We start from the raw sequence: 22,043 nt of genomic DNA, 5'->3' as shown, positions 1-22,043 counted from the left end.
TGATGAGATCCAGCCCTCTGAAATGTCTTTATAATATACAGCGCTAGACCCTGATATTGATGAGATCCAGCCCTCTGAAATGTCTTTATAATATACAGCGCTAGACCCTGATATTGATGAGATCCAGCCCTCTGAAATGTCTTTATAATATACAGCGCTAGACCCTGATATTGATGAGATCCAGCCCTCTGAAATGTCTTTATAATATACAGCGCTAGACCCTGATATTGATGAGATCCAGCCCTCTGAAATGTCTTTATAATATACAGCACTAGACCCTGATATTGATGAGATCCAGCCCTCTGAAATGTCTTTATAATATACAGCATAGACCCTGATATTGATGAGATCCAGCCCTCTGAAATGTCTTTATAATATACAGCGCTAGACCCTGATATTGATGAGACCCAGCCCTCTCTTTATAATATACAGCGCTAGACCCTGATATTGATGAGATACAGCCCTCTGAAATGTCTTTATAATATACAGCACTAGACCCTGATATTGATGAGACACAGCCCTCTGAAATGTCTTTATAATATACAGCACTAGACCCTGATATTGATGAGATCCAGCCCTCTGAAATGTCTTTATAATATACAGCGCTAGACCCTGATATTGATGAGATCCAGCCCTCTGAAATGTCTTTATAATATACAGCGCTAGACCCTGATATTGATGAGATCCAGCCCTCTGAAATGTCTTTATAATATACAGCGCTAGACCCTGATATTGATGAGACCCAGCCCTCTGAAATGTCTTTATAATATACAGCGCTAGACCCTGATATTGATGAGATCCAGCCCTCTGAAATGTTTTTATAATATACAGCACCAGACCCTGATATTGATGAGGTCCAGCCCTCTTGAACATTATTGTGATCTCTCTTTCTCTCTCTCTCTCTCCTATAGGAGGGCAGGATACTGGGTGTCTCCCAGTTTAATTTAGTCCAGTACACCTCAGCCCTCCCATTAATACAGACCAGTTTACAAGACTGGATTAAATTACAGGTGAGTCAACGCCCCTCTCTCTCTCTCTCTCTCTCTCTCTCTAATTGTCTCTAACTAAACATATGTGTTTGCAATGGAACCCCAGCAGCTAGTGATTCAGAGAGTGTAATCTCTATACTGTGAAGCAAAGCTATAATATTTCTCCCCCCCCCCCCAGGACTCAAAGCGTCTCAGTCTATTGTGGGAGACCCTTTCTCGTTACCACGGTTACCTGAGCTCAGATGAGGTGTGGGGGCTGGTCTTGACGACGGACCTCCATCTCTCGCACCGCCTGGAGACCCTCACAGCGAACCTGCAGGATCTCATCTACCACCTCAGCGCACAGGTACCCCAACAGAGACACCCCATAGCATGGGGACAGCATTGTAAAGAACAGGGAAGCATTGTAAAGCACAGAGAGGTCTGGTAAAGCACAGGGAAGCATTGTAAAGCACAGAGAGGTCTGGTAAAGCACAGGGAAGCATTGTAAAGCACAGGGAAGCATTGTAAAGCACAGGCAGGTCTGGTAAAGCATAGGGAAGCACTGTAAAGCACATTGTTCTGTTTTGTTGCGTATCATTCCATTGTGCTCCACAGCTAGGAGTTCCAGCCAAGCCTCCAGTCTCTCTTTTCCAATCTGAAGAATGGAGCAAGGGAGAGAGAGCGGAGAGGAGAGGGAGCTGGAGCAGTCACACCAGAGCTTGTCTGGCACTGAGAGGTCTGGAGAAAACACTGGAAAGAGGAGTGAGGGAGCTGACACTGCTGGAAGTGAAGGAGAAAATGAAAAGGGAGGGGGAGAGAATGAAAGGAAGAACGAGGAAGTAGAGAAGAGAATGAAAAAGGGGAGAACGAGAGGAAGGGGAGAGGTGGGAGAGAATGAAAAAGGAGAGAGAACGAGGAGGGGAGATGTGGGAGAGAATGAAAAAGGGGGAGAGAACAAGAGGAAGGGGAGAAAGAATGAATGAGGACATTTCAATTAGACAGAGAGACACACAGAAAGTAATAACCTCAGGGAACACTACTGCATTTAGTATAGATCAGACATTGGTTTACATTTTTCATTACCAAGACTGTTATATTGAATGCTTACACACAGTATTTATATGATAAATCATGTTCTTTATGTGTTGTGTTAATTTATGAATGAATCACATGGCTTTATGTTGGGAATAAAATTATATTTATTTGAAAAAAAAAAATTCTTGAAATTTTTCTGCCATTCTCTCCCCTCTTATTAGCTTTATTAACAGGATCACCGGCCCCTCCCTTTAAAGGAGCGCTGACCATCTTTAAAATCCATTCTCTCAGAAATATCTGAACTGCCTCTTTCCCAGATGAAGCGTTTTGCAGGTGAAAGTCGAGGCAGGTCCTATCCCTAGTGTGGTTTTTAAAATTTTCTTACGAAAAGCATTCGTTACAATAAAAGAGAAAACACAAGGTCATCGAGACCACAGAGCTTTCCTGTTCGGCAAAATCAGAACAGCGTGGAAACTTAGAAAAATTACAGTACTGCTTTTATAAACGGGGGAAGCACTCTCCATATATATATATATATATATATAAAAACCTTTTTTTTAAATATATATATAGGGAGAGGAAAAAAGAACAAATTAATGGTGAGAGCGAGATGGGTCAGTTTTATTTTAAAAACATAGATTCGTTTGGTGTAATGGCTTTGGCAACCCTCATAAACTCAACTCTCCCTTTCTGGAGAAGACATGGGCTTCTAAAGCCCTTACCTGAAATGTCTTTAATATACATCATTCAGTACAGTAAGTAGGACTTATCTACTGTAGTTAACCCTGCACTGACCCCACACTGTACTATGTTACATCACCCGCACTTGTAACTCACTCACTGTCCCAATATCAAACCGCACTGTCCTGTATTCTCTTATTAGGACTGAAGTCACTATTGTATACAACTGTAAATTGCCCTGGACTAAACCCTTCTGCAGAGAAATAAGCCATCTTTGAAGAGAGAATAAAATATACATTATATTGCTGGTTAGGGCAACACATGTTCCTTAGAAATCAATGCCTGGTTGGGCAGCTATACTTGAACAGAAGCTGCAACAGGCTGTGGGGCTAAGGAATATCTCCTAGAGAAGGAGCCTGGAGAGCATCAGACAATGAGGGCATTTGCCAAACCCCTGTCCTAAAACCTAAAGAGCAAGTCATCTCATGCCCTGGAAGAGTTTAGTGGACATCTTTGTGCTGGCAGGAGACCCAGCCACTCTGCATCATGCTGTCCTAAATTCCCTGGGAGGAAAGGGGCAGTTACAAGAGGGGACCCCAAAATGCAAGATTTTTTTTTTGTGCCAGGGGTCATGACCCTATCAGAGGCATTACACTGTCAATGTTAGCAGGCAAATTGATTAAGTTAACCACATATGCAATAAGGGAATGTTCCTGTTAATGACCCCCTTGTTGTGCAAAATTCAAGTATATTTAGGGCTTCTGATATTCCAGCATCTTCCACAGTAAAATTGATTTCTAAGAAATCAAAAACTTCTAAAAACCTTGACCAACTCATTCCAAAGCAGAAAGTGATTCTCCGATTAATTTCAATAGTTGCACAATGAGTAGACTTGTTTGTGTCCAGCAGAGATTACTTGAAATGTTGTGCTCATTTGCACTTTGCTTGTCAAGCAAAGTTAAAGATGCAGCCGATTTTAAAAGCCCCATTTAGTTTCACAGAAATCACCTCTAAATTAGTCACTTTCGTTACAAACGCATTTGACAGTGTGCAACAGACAAATGGCTTACCAGGGATCAAATGAATTTTTAAATTTTTCAAACTCAATGAGAATCTGTAGGGTGTATCGTGTGATATTTGCAGGATCATTAGGCAATTGCTTGGTACAGTTCTTGGACAGGATATGCAAGGTGAATGCAAAAGCACTTTATTTGTTTAAAATCAAAGTTCAAACTGAGGCAGATAAGAGAAAAAGGTACAATCTGGAATTTACTTGACAGACTAAAAGTACAACTTAAAAACACAACTGAACAAAAAAAATGAAAATCGTGGTCCCGCGATGTATTGAGTTTAGTAAGGTCTGTCTCGTCTGTCCTGTCTGTGTTCACCTCTGGAAAGAAAAACAAATTTACATGAACAGCAATGATAAGAGCTTGCATGTAAAAACTTAAGAACCACTTAATCTGATTACAAGTCTACAGCTACTGCCAGAGGCTTTGTATAATCTAAGAATCCTGGATTGAAGTGTAGAAAAACAGGACTGGGAACATCTGAAATGTCTAATATACAGCACTAGACCCCGATATCGATATTATTCAGCAGGGCGATATAATTTAACCACAGATGTGGCGTTTCAGTGCCTAACTCAATATTTGAAAGTCTAGAAATTCACAGGTTTATTCTGAAGACTGTGCGTCTTACCTGCCATCCATTTTCCCTTGTCCAAAGCCTCCCCGGTCACCGCCCCTCCCGCGGAAACCCCCTCGGTCTCCACCACGCCCCCTAAACCCGCCACGGTCAAAACCACCTCTGCCACCACGATCACCACCAAAACCACCTAGAGAGAGACGGACACACGAGAGACAGAGACGTTAGGCAACCAAAAAGAGACTGCAAAGTTACAGAACAGGATGTGCCTACACCACCTTCTGCATCTGGTGGTCTAAGCTAAACTGCATTAACCCTTTGCAGTCCATTTATTCAGCACTTGTCAAAAGGAGTCGTGTCAATCCATTTTCACACACCATTTAAAATGAGAACAGGTTCTCTGCTTTCTCCAGGAGAACACGACCAGGAGACCTGTGCTTTACGTCCGAGGACTGGAAAGGGTTAAATTACTGTGAAACATGCGAATTACACAGCATTCATATCAGGGTCATATTACCCCTCCAGTATCGCACACAAGTTTAAGGTTTATTTGTTTGGAATAGTGTTCTCAATTCTGTACTATATTGCCCTGAACCACCACCCCAAAAAAAAGGCTACCCCTCTACAGTGGGACAGACTCACCTCCCATGGGAGGGGGGCCGCCAGCCCCCTCTGGTTTGGGCGCTTTGCATTGGTTACACTCATTCCTCCAGGAGAAGTTCAGGTTCCCACAATCACTGCAGGAGGAGAAGAGGCAAAAATTGACATAGGATTAATAGAGTACAAATAAATGGATTAGATGGTTTTTCAAATCTTGCATTTAATTGTGTACTCTTAATTTGACAGCAAGGGTTAAAACAGGCAATTAAAAAAAAAAAAAAGCTTTTCAAACAAGGAAATCTTAAACTTGACAATCTTAAGTATACATAGCAAGTTAATACTGCAAAATCTTTAACCAAGCCTGTATTTGAAAAGCTAGATAATGGCATTTAAATGAGGATTAATTGATAAATTATTTAATTCAAAACAGTAACCCCATTTCCTTCGGGGTGTGCCAGTGCATACTCACGGGTTTGAGCATTTCCAGTCTCCAGCTCTCTGCTGACCCCCTCCGCCTCCTCCATTGTTGCTAGGGAACCCTCCTCCGCCTCTTCCTCCCCCAAACCCTCCTCTCCCCATGGGCCCTTCGGAGCGAAAGGGCATGTCTGAACAGAGCAGGGATCGAGAGTCAATACAAGAATTACAATGCAACAGTGAACACGTACATCAAAATACCGACAATCCAGCCCCCTGAAATGTCTAAGATCAGATACATTAACAATGATACAGTAGTGCTGTATAAAACGATAATTTCAGTCCAGCTTTATCAAAGGTAGAATTCTCTATATGGCAATAATCCCCATTTGTCACACACTGTCAATCACAGCTTTAAACAAGGAACCAACTCAGGATTTTAAAAAGGATCCAATTGGCTGCTCACCTCCTCGGCCACGCCCTCCTCTCATGTTCCCACCCCCTCTCACAAAGTCAGCCCGGCGAGTAGCGAAGGAGACCTTCAGAGGATTCCCACAGAATTCCTTGCCTGGAAATAAAGGCTTGGGAATCAAATCCCTTCAGGAGGACAAGACCAAGGTCCTGTTGCAAGTCATTCAGCATCGTCACTTTGGCCAAGCATCTGCTGAACTAAAGTCAATTCCAAGACACTAATCAAAACTGCTGAAGTTAAAACAACCTGCTGCTTCCTGTAGGTCACAATCCTTCAAAAGGAAATTGATTCTGAAAAATGGAACTGGGGTTCAGAGCTCCCCTCAATGAAGTCTAATATTGAAATGATCAGGAGCCAGGAGTTTGAGCAGGGTTAGAAACTGCCCCGCTGCATCCAGTCCTGGGGTTCAGAACCCCCCCCTCATGTCTATTCCATCACTCTAGACTGGCAAGCGAAACAGCATATAAGACTTACCATCAAACCAGTCTATAGCAGCCTTGGCAGAGGGCGGGTCGTCAAAAGACACTGTGGCTTCTCCCTTCAGCTTGCCCGTCTCGCGGTCTGTGTAGAGGTTAATCATGGGCAAGCCAGTCTTCTTATTAATCTGGAAGTCACGAAATGACACACGAGCCGCTGTCACAAGGCGAGTGACGACATGAGCTCGTCTAGTAAACTGCAGCGCTATTTGAATCAATCTTAACTGGTTGTTTGGCAGTTTAATTGAACTGAAATTAAAAGCTGAACACAGGTTTAACAGGTCAGAGTTCAAGAACTTCCAAAAGTCATGCCAACTTGAAATAAGCAATGTTTAAATGCTGAAAGCCTAAGCAAACGACCATTTCAATTAAGGGTCTCGTTAAGCGAGAGCTCTGTTGGAATGAACCATAAACAGCAGGGGGCGGTTCCCAGTTCCCTAGGACCAGGGTCACAAACCACTGCACTACAGTAACAAGAATCTGTCAAGTTCAAAAGTAACAGTCTTTATCCTCTGCTTTGGTGTACCATTTAAGAGCTAGTGTGAAATTGTAGCGAAACCTTACTTTGACCTTCCAGGAAGATGTTCTTCACACTCCCCCACCCCCCGAGGGCCCAAACCGTAGGCCTTCGTTAATTCAAGGTTACCTTGATTATGCCAATTTGCTTGAAGTAATCTGCCACAGAGTCGACCGTGTAGCCATCCCCTAACCCCTGCACAAAGATGGTGTTGTTGTCAGAGTTGTCTTGTTCTTGCACTAGAGGGAATGAGAAAGGGAGGACATAAGGTGACAGTGCATCTCAAGTTAATCCAAAGTTCAGTCTATGGAGCTGTAGCCAAGTTTTGCAACCCCCTGATTGGAATAAACTGCTTCAGAGTCCAGTGAAAGCTGCTGAATGTTGCCTTGTTAATTCAGAATTGCACCCCCTCTATATAGAATGAACCCCCTCAGCTTCATAGTCCAATAAAAGCTGCCAAATTACACACCATAAAAAATCTTGACAAAAAGTCATTGAAGTCCAACCTGAAATACCATTAACTTTTTTGCAATACATTTGTTCTGACAACAGGTTAAAAACCTAAAATACTCACTAGGCATGGGTGGTCCACCAAGATTTTGATCTCTAGGTCCTTTGAGAAGAAACAGTATTTTAGTACAGAGAAATTCAACTCTGCAATATTAATTCCAGTGTTGCTGTACAAGTTTAAAATCAAAACCACCCTTCATTTAAAAAAAAAAAGACACCTTTCACAACCCTAAGACACCTTAAAAGCATAACCAACTTAGAAGCCACTATGAATGTAGCAATATTGGTAGCTTTCTACACTGAAACAAGCTTCTGAAACCCAAATTAAATTTATAAAGCCAGTTGAAGTTAGACCTGTACGTGGAATTGCAACCGTTCCTATAAAAGAACTAGGATTTAAAAAAAAAGTTACCCCCCCCCACCCCTCTTAAACACTTGAATGTTCAGGAATAGATTTTTTTTTTTGGGGGGGGGGATGTTTCACAATGCATCAAGACTTTAAAAATGTAAACATGTCCATTCACCTTGATTTGGCAATTAAATACCACCTCCCTTCTCAGACACCCAACCTAAAATAAACACCTTCACAGGACCCCAGCAAGTCATTCCTTTGCAATAAGGAATGTGGGATTCTTGAGAATCAATGCCTTTGGCCCCTGAACCAGTAACCCTGTTTCTCTACCTAGCTTCAGATTAAGATGCAAAACAGAATCTTAACAGATTACTGAAACCAGACTGCTTCTTGCATAAAATTGGATAGTTTTTCTGCACAAGTCAGTCTGAGGGGAAAACAGAAGTGTGTGTGTGGGGGGGGGGGGGATGGGAATGTACCTCTAACCACCACCTGAGATGTTATCAAGCGTTTAAACATTAGTTGACACCACTCAAAGTTGCAACAGTTTATTAATCTGTTTGCAAGACAGCCCTTGATCAAATTGACATGATTAGGCAGAGGGCCCAAATTACTTCAATACCAACCAATCGGGTTAAGCCCCCCCCCAAAAAAAGTTAACCAACCTTGTTGCAAAAAGGTAAAAAATTGGATTTAGACACCAATAAGCCAGCTTAATTGACCACACTACCATCTTGTGGTAGAACTATGAACTGCATTTGTCACTAAACCTCGCCTATCTCCTTACACCTTAATTGATCCGTTTTATTGAAAGTTGTGGTATGGATTTTGTCAGGTCACACCAACAAGCAGGAGCACATGAATAAAAATTTTAAAAAGCCATTAGTTACATGCCACTTGAATCAACCTTTGTTTTCCTATTAGATCATTTGAATCTGGTTAATCCACTCTTACCCCCCCCCCTCCCATTACTTTCACAAAAGCCCCTCAAAGTTCTGATCATACCTGGATACCTTTCACCATTAGGATCCTGCTTAAAATAAGCCTTTAAAAGTATACCCCCAAACAACTTTTGCATAGAACAAAAAAAAAAAAAAACAGTTTCCAATGTTATTGCATTTTGCATCCCAGCATGCAATCCTTGTTGACATCACCTATCAGTTGACCAACGTTGTTCAGAAAATGACCCGAGATTCAAAGTCTACCCCCTAAAGAAAACCCATTGATCCCACAGGGTTATCCAAGAGTTCAGCAAAATTCACACTACATAATTTTTTTTTGGTTTAAATAAACTTCAACTTACCACCGAATTTACTGAAGCCTCCTCTGTCCCCACCGCTGAAGGAGAAAAATCGAAACAAAAGGATTTGAAGATCTAGTTCCACGCTCCGGCACCAGACGGAGACACCCAGACACTCGTCGTGAATTACTCGAAGAGCACCCCCCCAGAACCCTGAACCCACTAATAACCTCCCGAGCCTGTTGTGGAAAATCTAGAGTCTCTCAGAGAAGAGAGACTACAATTGCCTCAAAGCAGAATATACTTTTTTTTTTTTTTTTTTTTTTAAATTAACCAGATTTACTTAAACTAAAACGAGCTGGTCAAGGAAACTGTGCCTGTGTCCCAGGGATCACAAACTATTTCCAATCTGCTTTTTTAAATACCAAAGTGTACAGAAATGATTACATCTACAAAAATATGGCTTGCCACCATTGTAAAGCCAACGGAAGGACAGTAGTGTTGCTTTCCAACTTGCATTAAAAATGAAAGAATTTGTTGAATACCTGCCCAGAAGTGTTTAGTGTATCATATTGAGTGTAGCACCAATAAGATTAAACCGCTCTGTACACACAAAGCAAAAGGGTAACTTTGCTACTGTTCAACCAGTGTGACAAACCACCCTTAACGCAAAAAAAAAAAAAACCTTAATTTCTATAAAACTGTCCTAAACGAACACTAAGTTTTGTTGTGAAAGTGTCTAGAGAAGATGCTGGAAGTAAAACCACTGATAGCAACCTGGGGGGGGAAGAAACAAAAGCCTGGGGCACAAAAATGTAGAGTTTAATACACAAGAAAAGTTTCGAGCTTTTTTTTTGGGTGGGGGGGGGGGGGTGGGGGGGGGGGTGACATAAGGGTTAATTAACTAGTTTAAGCAGGTCGAGGGAGTGACAAAAAAAAAAAAAAAAAAAAAAAAAAAAAAAAAAAACTTACCAGAATTCACAGTATTGAAAGACTTTGTAAAAATTATCTTTTCTAATTTATAGGCATAAGACCAGACCATTAAAATACAGGAATGCTGGAAATAACTTTGAAATTCCCACTGCAACTCACAGAAATTTGCTTCCCAATTCAGCTCACACAAGCACTTATTGAGAACATCAGGTAATCTAATTGACCATGAATGCCTCATTAACCATAACTTAATTGTAACCCAGTTTGTCAGGAGATAAAGAAATGTGCAGTACCACCACAAGCCCAATAGGGGGTGCCAAAAATCAGGCAGGTATACCTCAAGCCACAGCAAACACTGTATAATACAGAGCCACACACCTGCTGAATAAACCACCACAGTTGCATTTAAAACTCGCTTGGTGCGAGTTTTTGCAGATCACTGCTTCTGAGTGAAAGATTCAGAAAATTGTTTGTGCAGGTATTGTGGCATTTATGCCGCCTATAAATTTTTTGCAAAACTGATAACTCAATTCTGGTTTATGAATTTAATGGAACAGTTCTGCATTTACATGAAGTCTACTAGATTTACATCGCGTTAAGCTTGGTCCACACCTGAGAGACGAGTCGGGAGCTTATATATACTTAACAGGAAACTACTAGTTGCTCAGGTTCGGATCAAGCCCTTGCAGATTAAATTGCACCATTAGAGATTTGGTTGCACAAGCGATCCCTCAGGCATGGACCCAACTAGTGACCTTCATTGAAACTCAAGTGAATGAAGTGAAACCACCACCTCTTATCACACACACACTTGAGGTTTTGGGAGAAAATTAAACAGAGTATTTGTGTGTGGGTGTGACAGTTAAGTTTAGGAACAGAAACATGTAGACAAAACCAAAACACCTAAGAACTGACAATTCATGCAATTCCAATGAACCTTACTAAATGCAAGAATTAGGAGTTTTGCAAGTACACAATTTGATAGTTTAGCGGACCCATAAGATGCATCCTTCAGCATTTGAGTTTGTGCCTCAACGTATTTTTGGGTTGGATAAAAACAGGGGAGGCTGTTTTGCAATTCTCTAACCCCCTTTTACACAAGGGACACCTGCTTTGTAATACCCACAGTTTGACCACTTAGATCAGAACATCGAGACAGATCTATAAATCACCTTCTTGTAAACTCGACCAGTCTGCGACACTGCAGCCTTACGCATTGAACCTCAAATAGAAAGTTATCAACCTGTTTTATCTTGACAAGTTATGACATTCAACATTGTTAAGTGGATTTCAAAGAGACCAAAAGGGTACTCCCTACTATATCCTAGCTGTACATAATTCCATGCTTGTGAATAAATAGCCTTCTCTTAATGGTAACTAACAAAGCCACCCTTTGTGTGTGCAAAGGATTATTAAAACATGCCACTAGTTCACCCTTTCTACATTGCAGAAGCAAGATCAATTCAACCCACCCCCCCAGGTCTGGCTATTTAACACAGTTTCAAATACTTGACATGCAGATCGCTTTTTCTAGTTCAGCTGTATAGAAATCATTACCCTCTACTACAGGGCAAGTACGCACATGTCAGGGCTTTGCTATGGAGCATCTCCCAGCAAACTGCTCTCGTGTGCAGGGCGGGGGGTCCGAGAACATCCACACCAAAATTAAGCATTGACTGCAGAATACCAATTAATATTAAACTTTATTACCACTACCCACCCAGTGACTACAGCCAGCTTTACGCAGGCTTCAACTGCCCCCTCCAAATGTGATACCTACCCCATGCCGCCTCTCCCTCTGGGTCCTCCTCTTCCTCCCCTGTCAAAGCCTCCTCTTCCTCCTCCAAATCCACCCCTGCCCCTTCCTCTGCTATCCTGCCCTCCGTACCCGCCAGACTCGGGACCCCCGTACCCCCCTCCTCCTCCGCCCCCTCCCATCTGGGGAGGCTCCTGACTGTACCCTGGAAACATGAAAAAAGAATCTCAGTATTGCAAGTTTGTCATCTTCCAAGATAGCAGAGAAGGAGTGGGACAGGAGGGCTGGGAATCTGACTCCTGTGGCACAGCAGTGTCACCCATTCCAGGTTTTACTAGCAGCTTGACCACAGTGCATCTAGGGAACAAGCTCAGGTGCATTACTCTGGGGAAACCAGGAATGGGTCAAACTTATGCACCCAGCGGTTAGAGAGTCTCGACACCAGGAAGTCGAAATCCCAGCTCAGCCACTGACTGGGAGAGACCCTGAGCAAGTCACAGAACCTCCTCGTGCTCTGTCCTTTTGGATAGAAAAGTCTGCTAAAAAGTGACAGTTACCTCCTGCTCCTCCTCCTTGACCATACTGCCCCTGCTGCTGGCTGTAGCTCTGGGGTGGGGGAGCATTGTAGCTTGGTTGCTGTTGGCTGTATTGGCTCCCTGCGCCTCCTGCTGAATGCTGAGGGGGCTGGCCCTGCCCAGCATAGCCCCCTGGGGGTCCATAACCCCCTCCTGCTGCAGCTCCAGCATTGGCCCCCACCCCTCCACTCTGAGGCTGTGTGTAGCCAGAGGCACCCTGGGAGGCGCTACTGTAGCTTGAGGGGGGGAAAGAGGGAAGTCAATAAAGAAAAAATGCCTTCATATCTAAAAAGATCCCTCTAACTGCATAGGAGGATCAAAGAAACATGCAAATCTCAAACAAGAATAGAGGATTGTGTATGGGAAAGATAGGGAAGTCACCAAAGGCCCCTTCACTTCAATCTAAAGTGGTCCTCTAACTGCATATGAGGGCCAAAGAATAGACAGCAAATTCAAAAAGAATAGAGGATGTGATTGAATGCTTCTCACTCTGGTCGCTGACAGATCTCCGACCCCTTCCTCTCCTGACAGATCTCCTCCCCCCTTCTCTGGGGGGGGGGGGGGGGGTTTGAAGATAGCTAGCCTGTAACCAGAGCAGACAGACCTGTCTAAACCTCGCTGTAGCAATGTCCAGTTAGCGGTGCACAGTGTACTGCAGTAGTTACCTGGTAGCTGATGGGGCCGAGGCTGGTTGTTGTTGCCCGTAGCCCGGGTACGAGGCTGGCTGCTGCCCGTAGTTGCTCTGGGGGGCCTGGCTGCTCCCATACCCAGCAGCTCCATAAGCCTGGCTGGACTGGCTGTAACCCTGAGAGGCAGGCTGCGCTCCATAGCCACCTGGGGTGGGGGGAAGAGAGAATAGGTTTTTATTTTCTATAATTTGTTACTGCTATAGTAAAGCATCTTTGAATTGGAAGGAGGGGAGTTTCTGCAGTAATTGTCTTTAGTGGGGACTAACCTCCCTAGAAATCAGGCGGCAGGGTCTGGGACAATGCTTTAAGACTCTGTGGAGAGCAGCGACCCACACAAACCCAAGCAGCAGTTCACTCAACAGCAAAAAAAAGAAAAAAAAAAAAAAAAAAAAAGAAAGAAAGAAAGTGAACGATGCACCCCACCTGTCTGGGTCTGTCCATAGGCAGCCCCGTAACCTCCCTGGCTGTAACTGGCTGCACTGGTGTCAGAGGACTGTCCATAGCTGGCATAGCTCTGCTGGCTGTAGGCCTGGGCTGGTGGCTGGGTATAGCCTTGCCCTGCTTGAGCACCATACGCTCCATAGCTATGGGGAGGAAAGAAAAACATGACAAGACATAGCAAAAAGCAGACAAGTCTCTACCAAAACACTACAGTTTGACAGGTTGATTCCCCCACAGTTGCTTTTTCAAAATCAATTCCGTCCTTTGGACGAGACGCAAAAACAAGGTCCTATTGGATCAAAGCATCTGCACAATGACCACTTGCACCAGGTCAATACGACCCAAAACACAGATAGACTGAATTTAAGGGCGAATTAATTAAACATAATGGTCCCAGTAGTGTTCTGATGGAAGTCAATTTCAAATTTTGGTGTTGAAGTAACTAGAGTTTCAAATCAAGGACGATAAAAACTTGAATTGAGTTAACCATTTACATTTAAGCCCCACAAAAGTTCTGGTTAATAAAACCAATTCTTACCCTTGTGCTGCTGTCTGGGAATAATCTGAAAAAAATAAAAGCAGGTTAGTATATTTAAATATTAACCAGTGTGCAGAAAAAACTTTGAAATGTGTTTTACTGAACAAACAGGCATTCATAAATGTTCATTAAAGCATGGATTTCAAAAAACTAGACACCGTCCTTCCCTCGCCTTTACAATTCAGAAGCCAGCCAATAAGGATTCACTTCCACACAGAGCCTGCAGACCGGCAGTGAAGAAGGCTGCAGGCTAGCTAATTAACACAAGAGGCTGATTAGCCATCGATTTTGGTATTCTACTGTAAAACAAATGACTTAAATAGTCATTAAATATATTTGGATAAGTGGATAGATAGCTATCGAGATTATATCATTTACACACAGATAAGATATCTAGAAATACACATTTCTATTCTCATAACACCTATTACAACTGCTGTAGACCGATTTTTTTTTTATAAATAGTTGAATCTGACCGAAACACAACATGCTTAACATTAGCTTATAAAAAAACAAATTAAATGTTAAAGTATCACTTTAAAAGTCGCGTACCGGCCATTTAAATAGAGAGATCTGTTAATGAAAGCTTGAATATAACTTACACACACACACGTGGTGAAAGAGAGGGGTTTACAAACCTTGATAAAAACCAGATAGGGGGAGAAATGAGACTCCTGTCGCTTTACAGATTAACTAGCAACAGAATATACTCATTTAAACCTCGCTCGATTAATAAAATATAATAAAAACTAATAATAATACCCTCGTCTCCAGTTTACAGAGGGAATGAATGGGGGGCTAGAAGAAAGGTACCCGGATGACAAACCTGCGCCATTCATAAAAAAAAGCGATTTAAAAAAAAATTAAAAAATAAAAACCGTCCGAAACAAACCACATACTTAAATTGAAGATAAATCCAGTTGTAAAAACGTAGCTTGGGGTGAAATAGTTTTAATATTTGCGGTATAAAAGGTCCCGAAATTAAATTAGTCACAAAATGGCGGGTTTTTTTTTTTTTTTTTTTTTTTTGCCTCCTTTGTGTCGAAAGGACCGGCAAACAAGCGTCGACAAAAACGAATTAAAAACAGCCGGAATCTAATTTAAAAAGAGAAATTATCGCGTCGCTAACGTTTTAAACTCGAATTATATCTCGAGTGAGGAAACTAATTAAAAAAAAAAAACATATATAATATCGCGCGTTACGAATTACAGTCGTTTTTAAATATCAATTAAAAGAGAAACACACTGGCTTAAATGTTTATCCTTACCGTTGGACGCCATAGTTCGCTGTTTTAAGCGCTTTTTTCTCTTTGTAAAAGTTAAATTTCAGCTCGCAGCAACAGAGAAGGAAACTCGACCTCTTCCCACAAGCGAGACCAGAGTAAAAGTGAGGCAAAAAAAATTCCAGCCGCTGTATTTATAGTCGCTGCAGGGCGGGCCCACTCCAAAAGAAAAAGGGGCGTCCGCGTACCATAACTAATGCTCAACGTCGCACCAGCGTTTCCAAAAACCGTATCAAAGTAACAAGAGAAGAATATCATTTATAATAATAATAATAATATCAGCGTGTGGTGGAAAGTTGTGTTTATTATACTTTTTTTTATTATATGTAATTGAATACTCCCCCCCTATTTTGTTTGAACGGTATGGTATGTTCCACAGCAGCTGTTTCAGTTTCGTAGGTGTTTCGGATGGTACCAACAGGTGGGAGTGGGGGGGACGGCGGGGTGAAGAATCATGTTCTTTTATTAGCTGTCTGGATTATTTTAGATATGTAAAGTTCTCCTGGTCAGTAATGAGGGGATAGGGTAGTGAAAATAGTCCACAAGCAGCTGAATCGCAAAGGCAACGTGTTTCAAAACATTTTAGATATCGTATACCCCCTTTCGAGGTGTGGAATGGTTCCAACTGCTAAGCTACAGAAACGAAGTTCAAAATATCGATAATTGATCAATGATTTGATTACTTCATATTTACATTTATAGGGTTAATAATCGAGTCAGACACCCGTCGTGTGTGTGGCATATCTTCACACTCTCCAATGAAACTTTGTATTATTATTATTATTATTATTATTATTATTATGCTAAACTCCGAGTTAAGTGAGAAACGTGTTAGTAACATTTATTTTAATATATAGCCAGTTTTTTTTCCCTTTCTCTTGTGTTTGTGTGCGTGAAGCAACTCAATAAATTATTTTTCATGTTTTTTTTTGCTCGTCTTTTATATCAATGTAAAATACAGTCACGCACAAGAGAGGGTCCGGTATAGAAATACCTTTTTTTTTTTTTTTTTTTTAATTAAGGCTTGGCCGATTTAAATACACACAAACGTGCATTTCAGGGAATTAGCATAGTATTCACATCAATACAACACCCGCCTTGGTCGATCTGCAAACATTATCAAGATGCTTATCCGAGGGACGGTGTCTTTGTCCTGGCGACAGACAGACCGATACACCCGCAGCTTCGGGAGAAAGTTTTGCATCAACCCCCTCTTATATGCAATAAACATACAAACATATACATTTTTACTTTGCAAAGTCCAGTGAAACCCTCTTAATAATGTTACGTTAACATACTGAATAGAATTTTATTATTATTTTTTTTTTTAAATATAGTTTTCCACATAGGCTGTGCTGCAAGAAAAACTGACAAAAAACATTGACATTTCGAAATCTGACAGGAAATATTAGATTTGGTTTGAGACACAATTGTAGTTTATCTTTGATTATACGATGTTAAGTAAAACATATCTCTCTGTCTGTCTGTCTGTCTGTCTGTGCGTGTCTGTGGGTGCCTGCGTGTCTGTGGCTCCATCAGGACCTGCAATTGACTGAAATGATTACAAAAAAAATAAAAAATTCAGTCAGCATTTTTTTTTTAAAAGCTAAAAAGTAACATTTTATTTTGGTTATGTCAAAAGATATAAAAACGGATTCAGATAATTCAATGTAACAGAGGTCGTTTTGATGACAGGGGTGGCCAGACTGGGGCGGGGTGTCGAGTAAGGAAGAGGGGAGGGAGAGATTAGGGGTGTAGGGCTTAGGATAGGGAGAAGGTGGTTTGAGAGTAGGGTGTAGTGATAAGGAGAAGGGGTAGGGGATAGGGAGTAGGGGGGTTTGGTAGTAGGGGATACGGAGTAGGGTAGTAGGGTGGTAGGGTGTAGGGTACAGTGATTTCAGCTTCTCTTCTGCTTGACCGGTTCCATGGCCAGGGCGCGCCGTTTCTTCACGTTGATGATCATGAGTCCCACGTTGATCAGGTAGGTGGAGACACAAACCACGCAGAAATCCCTGAGAACAAACACCAGGATACAGGCCAGGAACAGCGAGCCAGCCAGAGACACCAGAGAGGAGGCAATGAGGAACCGGACCGACCAGCCACTCACCAGCATCCCTGAAACAGGACAGCACCGTAAAACACACGCAAGCATTGTAAAGCGCACTGACAGCGTGGTAAAGCACAGGGAAGCATTGTAAAGCACAGAGAGGTCTGGTAAAGCACAGGGAAGCATTGCAAAGCACAGAGAGGTCTGGTAAAGCATAGGGAAGCATTGTAAAGCACAGAGAGGTCTGGTAAAGCATAGGGAAGCATTGTAAAGCACAGAGAGGTCTGGTAAAGCACAGGGAAGCATTGTAAAGCACAGAGAGGTCTGGTAAAGCATAGGGAAGCATTGTAAAGCACAGAGAGGTCTGGTAAAGCACAGGGAAGCATTGTAAAGCACAGAGAGGTCTGGTAAAGCATAGGGAAGCATTGTAAAGCACAGAGAGGTCTGGTAAAGCATAGGGAAGCATTGTAAAGCACAGAGAGGTAGGGAAGCATTGTAAAGCACAGAGAGGTATGGTAAAGCATAGGGAAGCATTGTAAAGCACAGAGAGGTCTGGTAAAGCACAGGGAAGCATTGTAAAGCACAGAGAGGTCTGGTAAAGCATAGGGAAGCATTGTAAAGCACAGAGAGGTCTGGTAAAGCATAGGGAAGCATTGTAAAGCACAGAGAGGTCTGGTAAAGCACAGGGAAGCATTGTAAAGCACAGAGAGGTCTGGTAAAGCACAGGGAAGCATTGTAAAGCACAGAGAGGTCTGGTAAAGCATAGGGAAGCATTGTAAAGCACACTGACAGCGTGGTAAAGCATAGGGAAGCATTGTAAAGCACACTGACAGCGACAGTGTGCGTGGCACCATTTCGTCGTCACAAGTTGTAAGCATGTCATATGCTTTACCAGACCTCTCTGTACTTTACACTGCTTGTGTAGGGGTTAATATATCATGTTTTGTTTTTTAATATGCAGTACCCCTCTCTCACCCCCTCCCTCTTACCCAGTCCCAGCTGCAGCAGGTAGAAGATCACGCCGAAAACACTGTTGGGTTGGTTAGCGATGCTCTCCTTCCCAAACAGAGGCTCCACCAGCCCGAAACCACGCCCCCACCTGGACAGGAGAGGCAACTACAGTATAATCCCTTATTCTTGGGGTCTGTGTTAGTTTACTACACCCTGAAAATAGTTGAGTTTCATTAAAGCTGCAGACAGACACACAGACAGGCACCGAGACAGAGACAGACAGGCAGTGAGACAGACAGGCATTGAGACAGACAGGCAGACACACAGAGCCTCACAATCCTGTTCAGTTTGACGCTACAATATAATCCCTTCTTCTTGGGGTCTGTGTTAGTTTACTGCTGTAATATGTAAAAAACAGTAATTTATACACGACTGAGTTTCAAAATTAAGACTTTTTTTTTTTTTGTCAAACGTGGCACAAAACGGCCCTGTCCCTTCAGTGCTTTCAACCTCCAATCAGATTACAGCGGGCGGTGACGACAGAACACACAGCGGTCCAATCAGGACGGGGAATGGGGGGGGGGGTTAAGGGTTAAAGTTTTCATTCATAGATTAAACAAGAATAAAGCAAAGAAAACTATTGCATTAGCAACGTTAAATTAATTTATATAAATACACCGAGTCAAGCTGAAGGAAATCTGAACATACACTGTAGATATTATAGACAGATAGATACTGCAGATATCATAGATAGATATATATTGTATATAATATAGATAGATAGAGATAGCCAGACACTGTAGATATTATATATAGACAGATAGATAGAGACAGACAAACAGACACTGTAGATATTATATAGAGACAGATAGATAGATAGATAGAGACAGACAAACAGACACTGTAGATATTATATAGAGACAGATAGATATATAGAGATAGATAGATAGATATAGAGACAGACAAACAGACACTGTAGATATTATATAGAGACAGATAGATAGATACTGTGGCATTTATAGACAGATAGAGACAGAAAGATAGATATTCTTAGTAGAATATACACACACACACATTTTCTGTAGTTTCAAGACGAGAAGCACAGCCCGAGGTGCATGCATATATATATATGTATATCTATATATATATATATATATATATATGTATATCTAATGTATATAGTAGCTAGACAGGTCTCAAGAGCCTCCTCCTACCTCGAAGTGAACACTTTGGAGCAGCTCACAGACGCGCTGAAGTCGCACATGGCTTTGTAAGACGAGTCGTGCTCTTTGGTCGTTTCCACATGATACGCGTAAACAGACAGCGCAAGCCCGCTAATGCACAGCAGCGCCCGGCTGCACTTCTCCCAAGTCGGTACACTGTTTGCATCCTGAGTCATGCTTGATATACATATATTGATTGATTGATTGATTGATTGATTGATTGTAGAGCTTCGAAATGCACCGGTGTTTTTTTTTTTGTTTTTTTTTCTGGAGCAGCCACTCGCTTCGCTTTGCCTTTTGTTTTTGTTTTTTTTAAAGGACCTTTCTTCTGCAACTCTGTTGACGTGTTAAAAACTCCCTATCCTCTCACCACGGCCCCGCCTCCTCTTCCTTCTCCCTCCTCCGATTGGCCGCGCCTCTCTGTCTGTTAAGCGCAAGCCGCCTGCTCATTGGGTGGTAGTGGAAGGCTGGCGCGCAAGGGATAACGGGAGTTGTAGTCTTGTAGTTTTTTTTTTTTTTTTTTTTTTTTTGTTTGTTCTTTTCCGGCCATGAACTTTGTAACGGTATTGTCTGTCTGTCTGTCTGTCTGTCTGTCTGTCTGTCTGTCTCTCTCCAGGCATTCTGACTCCGCCTCTTTTTCCACCTCCCCTGCTTGCCGATTGGCTGGAAAGGCACAGAATGCGTTCTACAGGCTCTCCAAGACTTCTGATTGGCCCGCGGGAAGGAAAGAGGGGCGGGATTTGTTTTTTTGTTTTTGAGAACTTCGGAAAAAAAAAAAATATATTTTTAAAAAACTCGCTGAATGCAAATGAGCGAATGGCGAGATTTTGTGTGTTCTGTTTGAAAAGTAAAAAAAGCAAAAAAAAAAAAAAAAAAAACAGAATCAAAACGTTTCAAAATAAATAAATAAATAAAACCTCGTACCAATTTGTAAGAAAGTTCAGATTGAACTGGGCTGATCAAGCTGGTAGTGAAACCTGGACTGGATCACACTGCTGTGCAATAGGAGTCTGGTTCCCATCCCTGCAAATAATAATGCTAGTTATCATAACAGGGATGGGAATCAAACTCCCACTGCACTGCAGTGTGATCCAGTCCAGGTTTCACTAGGAGTTTAATAATCAGACTCCCGCTGCACTGCAGTGTGATCCAGTCCTGCTTTCACTAGGAGTTTAATAATCAGACTCCCGCTGCACAGCAGTGTGATCCAGTCCTGCTTTCACTAGGAGTTTAATAATCAGACTCCCGCTGCACAGCAGTGTGATCCAGTCCTGCTTTCACTAGGAGTTTAATAATCAGACTCCCGCTGCACAGCAGTGGGATCCAGTCCTGCTTTCACTAGATCCAGTCCTGCTTTCACTAGGAGTTTAATAATCAGACTCCCGCTGCACAGCAGTGTGATCCAGTCCTGCTTTCACTAGGAGTTTAATAATCAGACTCCCGCTGCACAGCGGTGTGATCCAGTCCTGCTTTCACTAGGAGTTTAATAATCAGACTCCCGCTGCACAGCGGTGTGATCCAGTCCTGCTTTCACTAGGAGTTTCACAATCAGACTCCCGCTGCACAGCAGTGTGATCCAGTCCTGCTTTCACTAGGTGTTTAATAATAAGACCCATCATAGCTTGTTAGCTAGACACACTGGGGGCTGATCAAGCTGCTAGTGAAACCTGGACTGGATCACACTGCTGTGCAATTTCTGATTGGCTCAAAAGACAAGGTTTGATTTAAAACAAATTTTAAAAGCGCTTCAAAGCTGTCTTCTCCTTGATTTTAAAAAGGGACTTGAACCGTTAAAATTGAGATTATATATTTATTTATTTAACTGTAGTTCCAGTAATGTGTATTTCCCAGTACAGCCACAAGAATATTCCCTTTCTCTTTTCGCTCGTTTGTAAAATTAAAAATCAGAAAACCTTTATTTATTTATTTATTTTTAACTGGATCTTCATATGAAATCTTCATTAGAACCATATTTAAAAAAAAAAAAAAAATTATAACAACAACGACAACAATAAAAATAAGAATCCGGCCTCAAACAAACACACAACATAAAAAAAAAAATCCAAAACGAGAATTAAAACCTTCATGTACTAAACACCGATTCAAGATTCATGCTTCTCTCCAGACTGCTGGTTGTATTTTGTTGAGAGGATCTTGTGATATTTTAGGAAATTCATCCATTTAAACAGTCTGCTGGACTCAGTTTAGTTTCAGTAACGCTGTTGAAGGCACTAGAGCCCCGAACTAGAGCTGCTCTGCTGGACTCAGTTTAGTTTCAATAACGCTGATGAAGGCACTAGAGCCCCAAACTAGAGCTGCTCTGCTGGACTCAGTTTAGTTTCAGTAACGCTGATGAAGGCACTAGAGCCCCGAACTAGAGCTGCTCTGCTGGACTCAGTTTAGTTTCAGTAACGCTGATGAAGGCACTAGAGCCCCAAACTAGAGCTGCAGGCAGGAAGCAGTCCGGTGCCGTGTCTGCTTCCCTGTACAGCTGCAGGGATGGTACAGTCCCACTGATCCAGTCGCTGTAGGCTGGCAGGTAGGCATACACCCCCGGGCGGTTGGGACCCCCCACCCAGGACACGATCCCGGCCTTAACCCAAGAGTTGTTCTTCATGGAGCACACCAGGGGACCCCCAGAGTCACCCTGAAACAAGAAGGGGGGGGAGATTTTCAGTAACCTGTACAGCGT

General features: G+C 42.3%; 2 protein-coding genes across 4 annotated transcripts; both read right to left on the bottom strand.

Annotated features, from left to right (window-relative positions):
* Positions 1–3,878: 3,878 nt before the first annotated feature.
* On the bottom strand, positions 3,879–15,224 carry LOC121305225 (RNA-binding protein FUS-like). 3 transcript variants are annotated; one of them, XM_041236768.1, is made up of 15 exons: positions 15,116–15,224; positions 13,848–13,872; positions 13,292–13,452; positions 12,845–13,013; positions 12,162–12,415; positions 11,629–11,809; positions 8,979–9,013; positions 7,388–7,426; positions 6,943–7,052; positions 6,295–6,424; positions 5,815–5,916; positions 5,404–5,539; positions 4,977–5,071; positions 4,389–4,524; positions 3,879–4,077 (listed from the first exon to the last, which is right to left on the bottom strand). In XM_041236768.1, exons 1-15 carry the CDS (start codon positions 15,126–15,128, stop codon positions 4,038–4,040), a joined length of 1,626 nt encoding a protein of 541 aa, XP_041092702.1. In that variant the 5' UTR covers positions 15,129–15,224; the 3' UTR covers positions 3,879–4,037. The 3 variants fall into 3 exon arrangements, with proteins under 3 accessions (XP_041092702.1, XP_041092703.1, XP_041092704.1); XM_041236769.1 differs by lacking the exon at positions 8,979–9,013 and having other exon boundaries at positions 15,116–15,184; XM_041236770.1 differs by lacking the exons at positions 8,979–9,013; positions 11,629–11,809.
* A 1,497-nt stretch (positions 15,225–16,721) lies between these two features.
* On the bottom strand, positions 16,722–19,739 carry LOC121305140 (vitamin K epoxide reductase complex subunit 1-like). The gene is made up of 3 exons (XM_041236675.1): positions 19,343–19,739; positions 18,167–18,276; positions 16,722–17,245 (listed from the first exon to the last, which is right to left on the bottom strand). The coding sequence occupies exons 1-3, from the start codon at positions 19,525–19,527 to the stop codon at positions 17,028–17,030; spliced, it is 513 nt and encodes a 170-aa protein (XP_041092609.1). The 5' UTR covers positions 19,528–19,739; the 3' UTR covers positions 16,722–17,027.
* Between the last annotated feature and the right edge of the window lie 2,304 nt (positions 19,740–22,043).

The sequence above is a fragment of the Polyodon spathula genome, chromosome 42 (genome assembly GCF_017654505.1).
Source record: "Polyodon spathula isolate WHYD16114869_AA chromosome 42, ASM1765450v1, whole genome shotgun sequence".
Lineage (NCBI taxonomy): Eukaryota > Metazoa > Chordata > Actinopteri > Acipenseriformes > Polyodontidae > Polyodon > Polyodon spathula.
The sequence above is the reverse complement of the archived record's forward strand: the minus strand, read 5'-3'. Positions and strand labels throughout refer to the sequence as shown.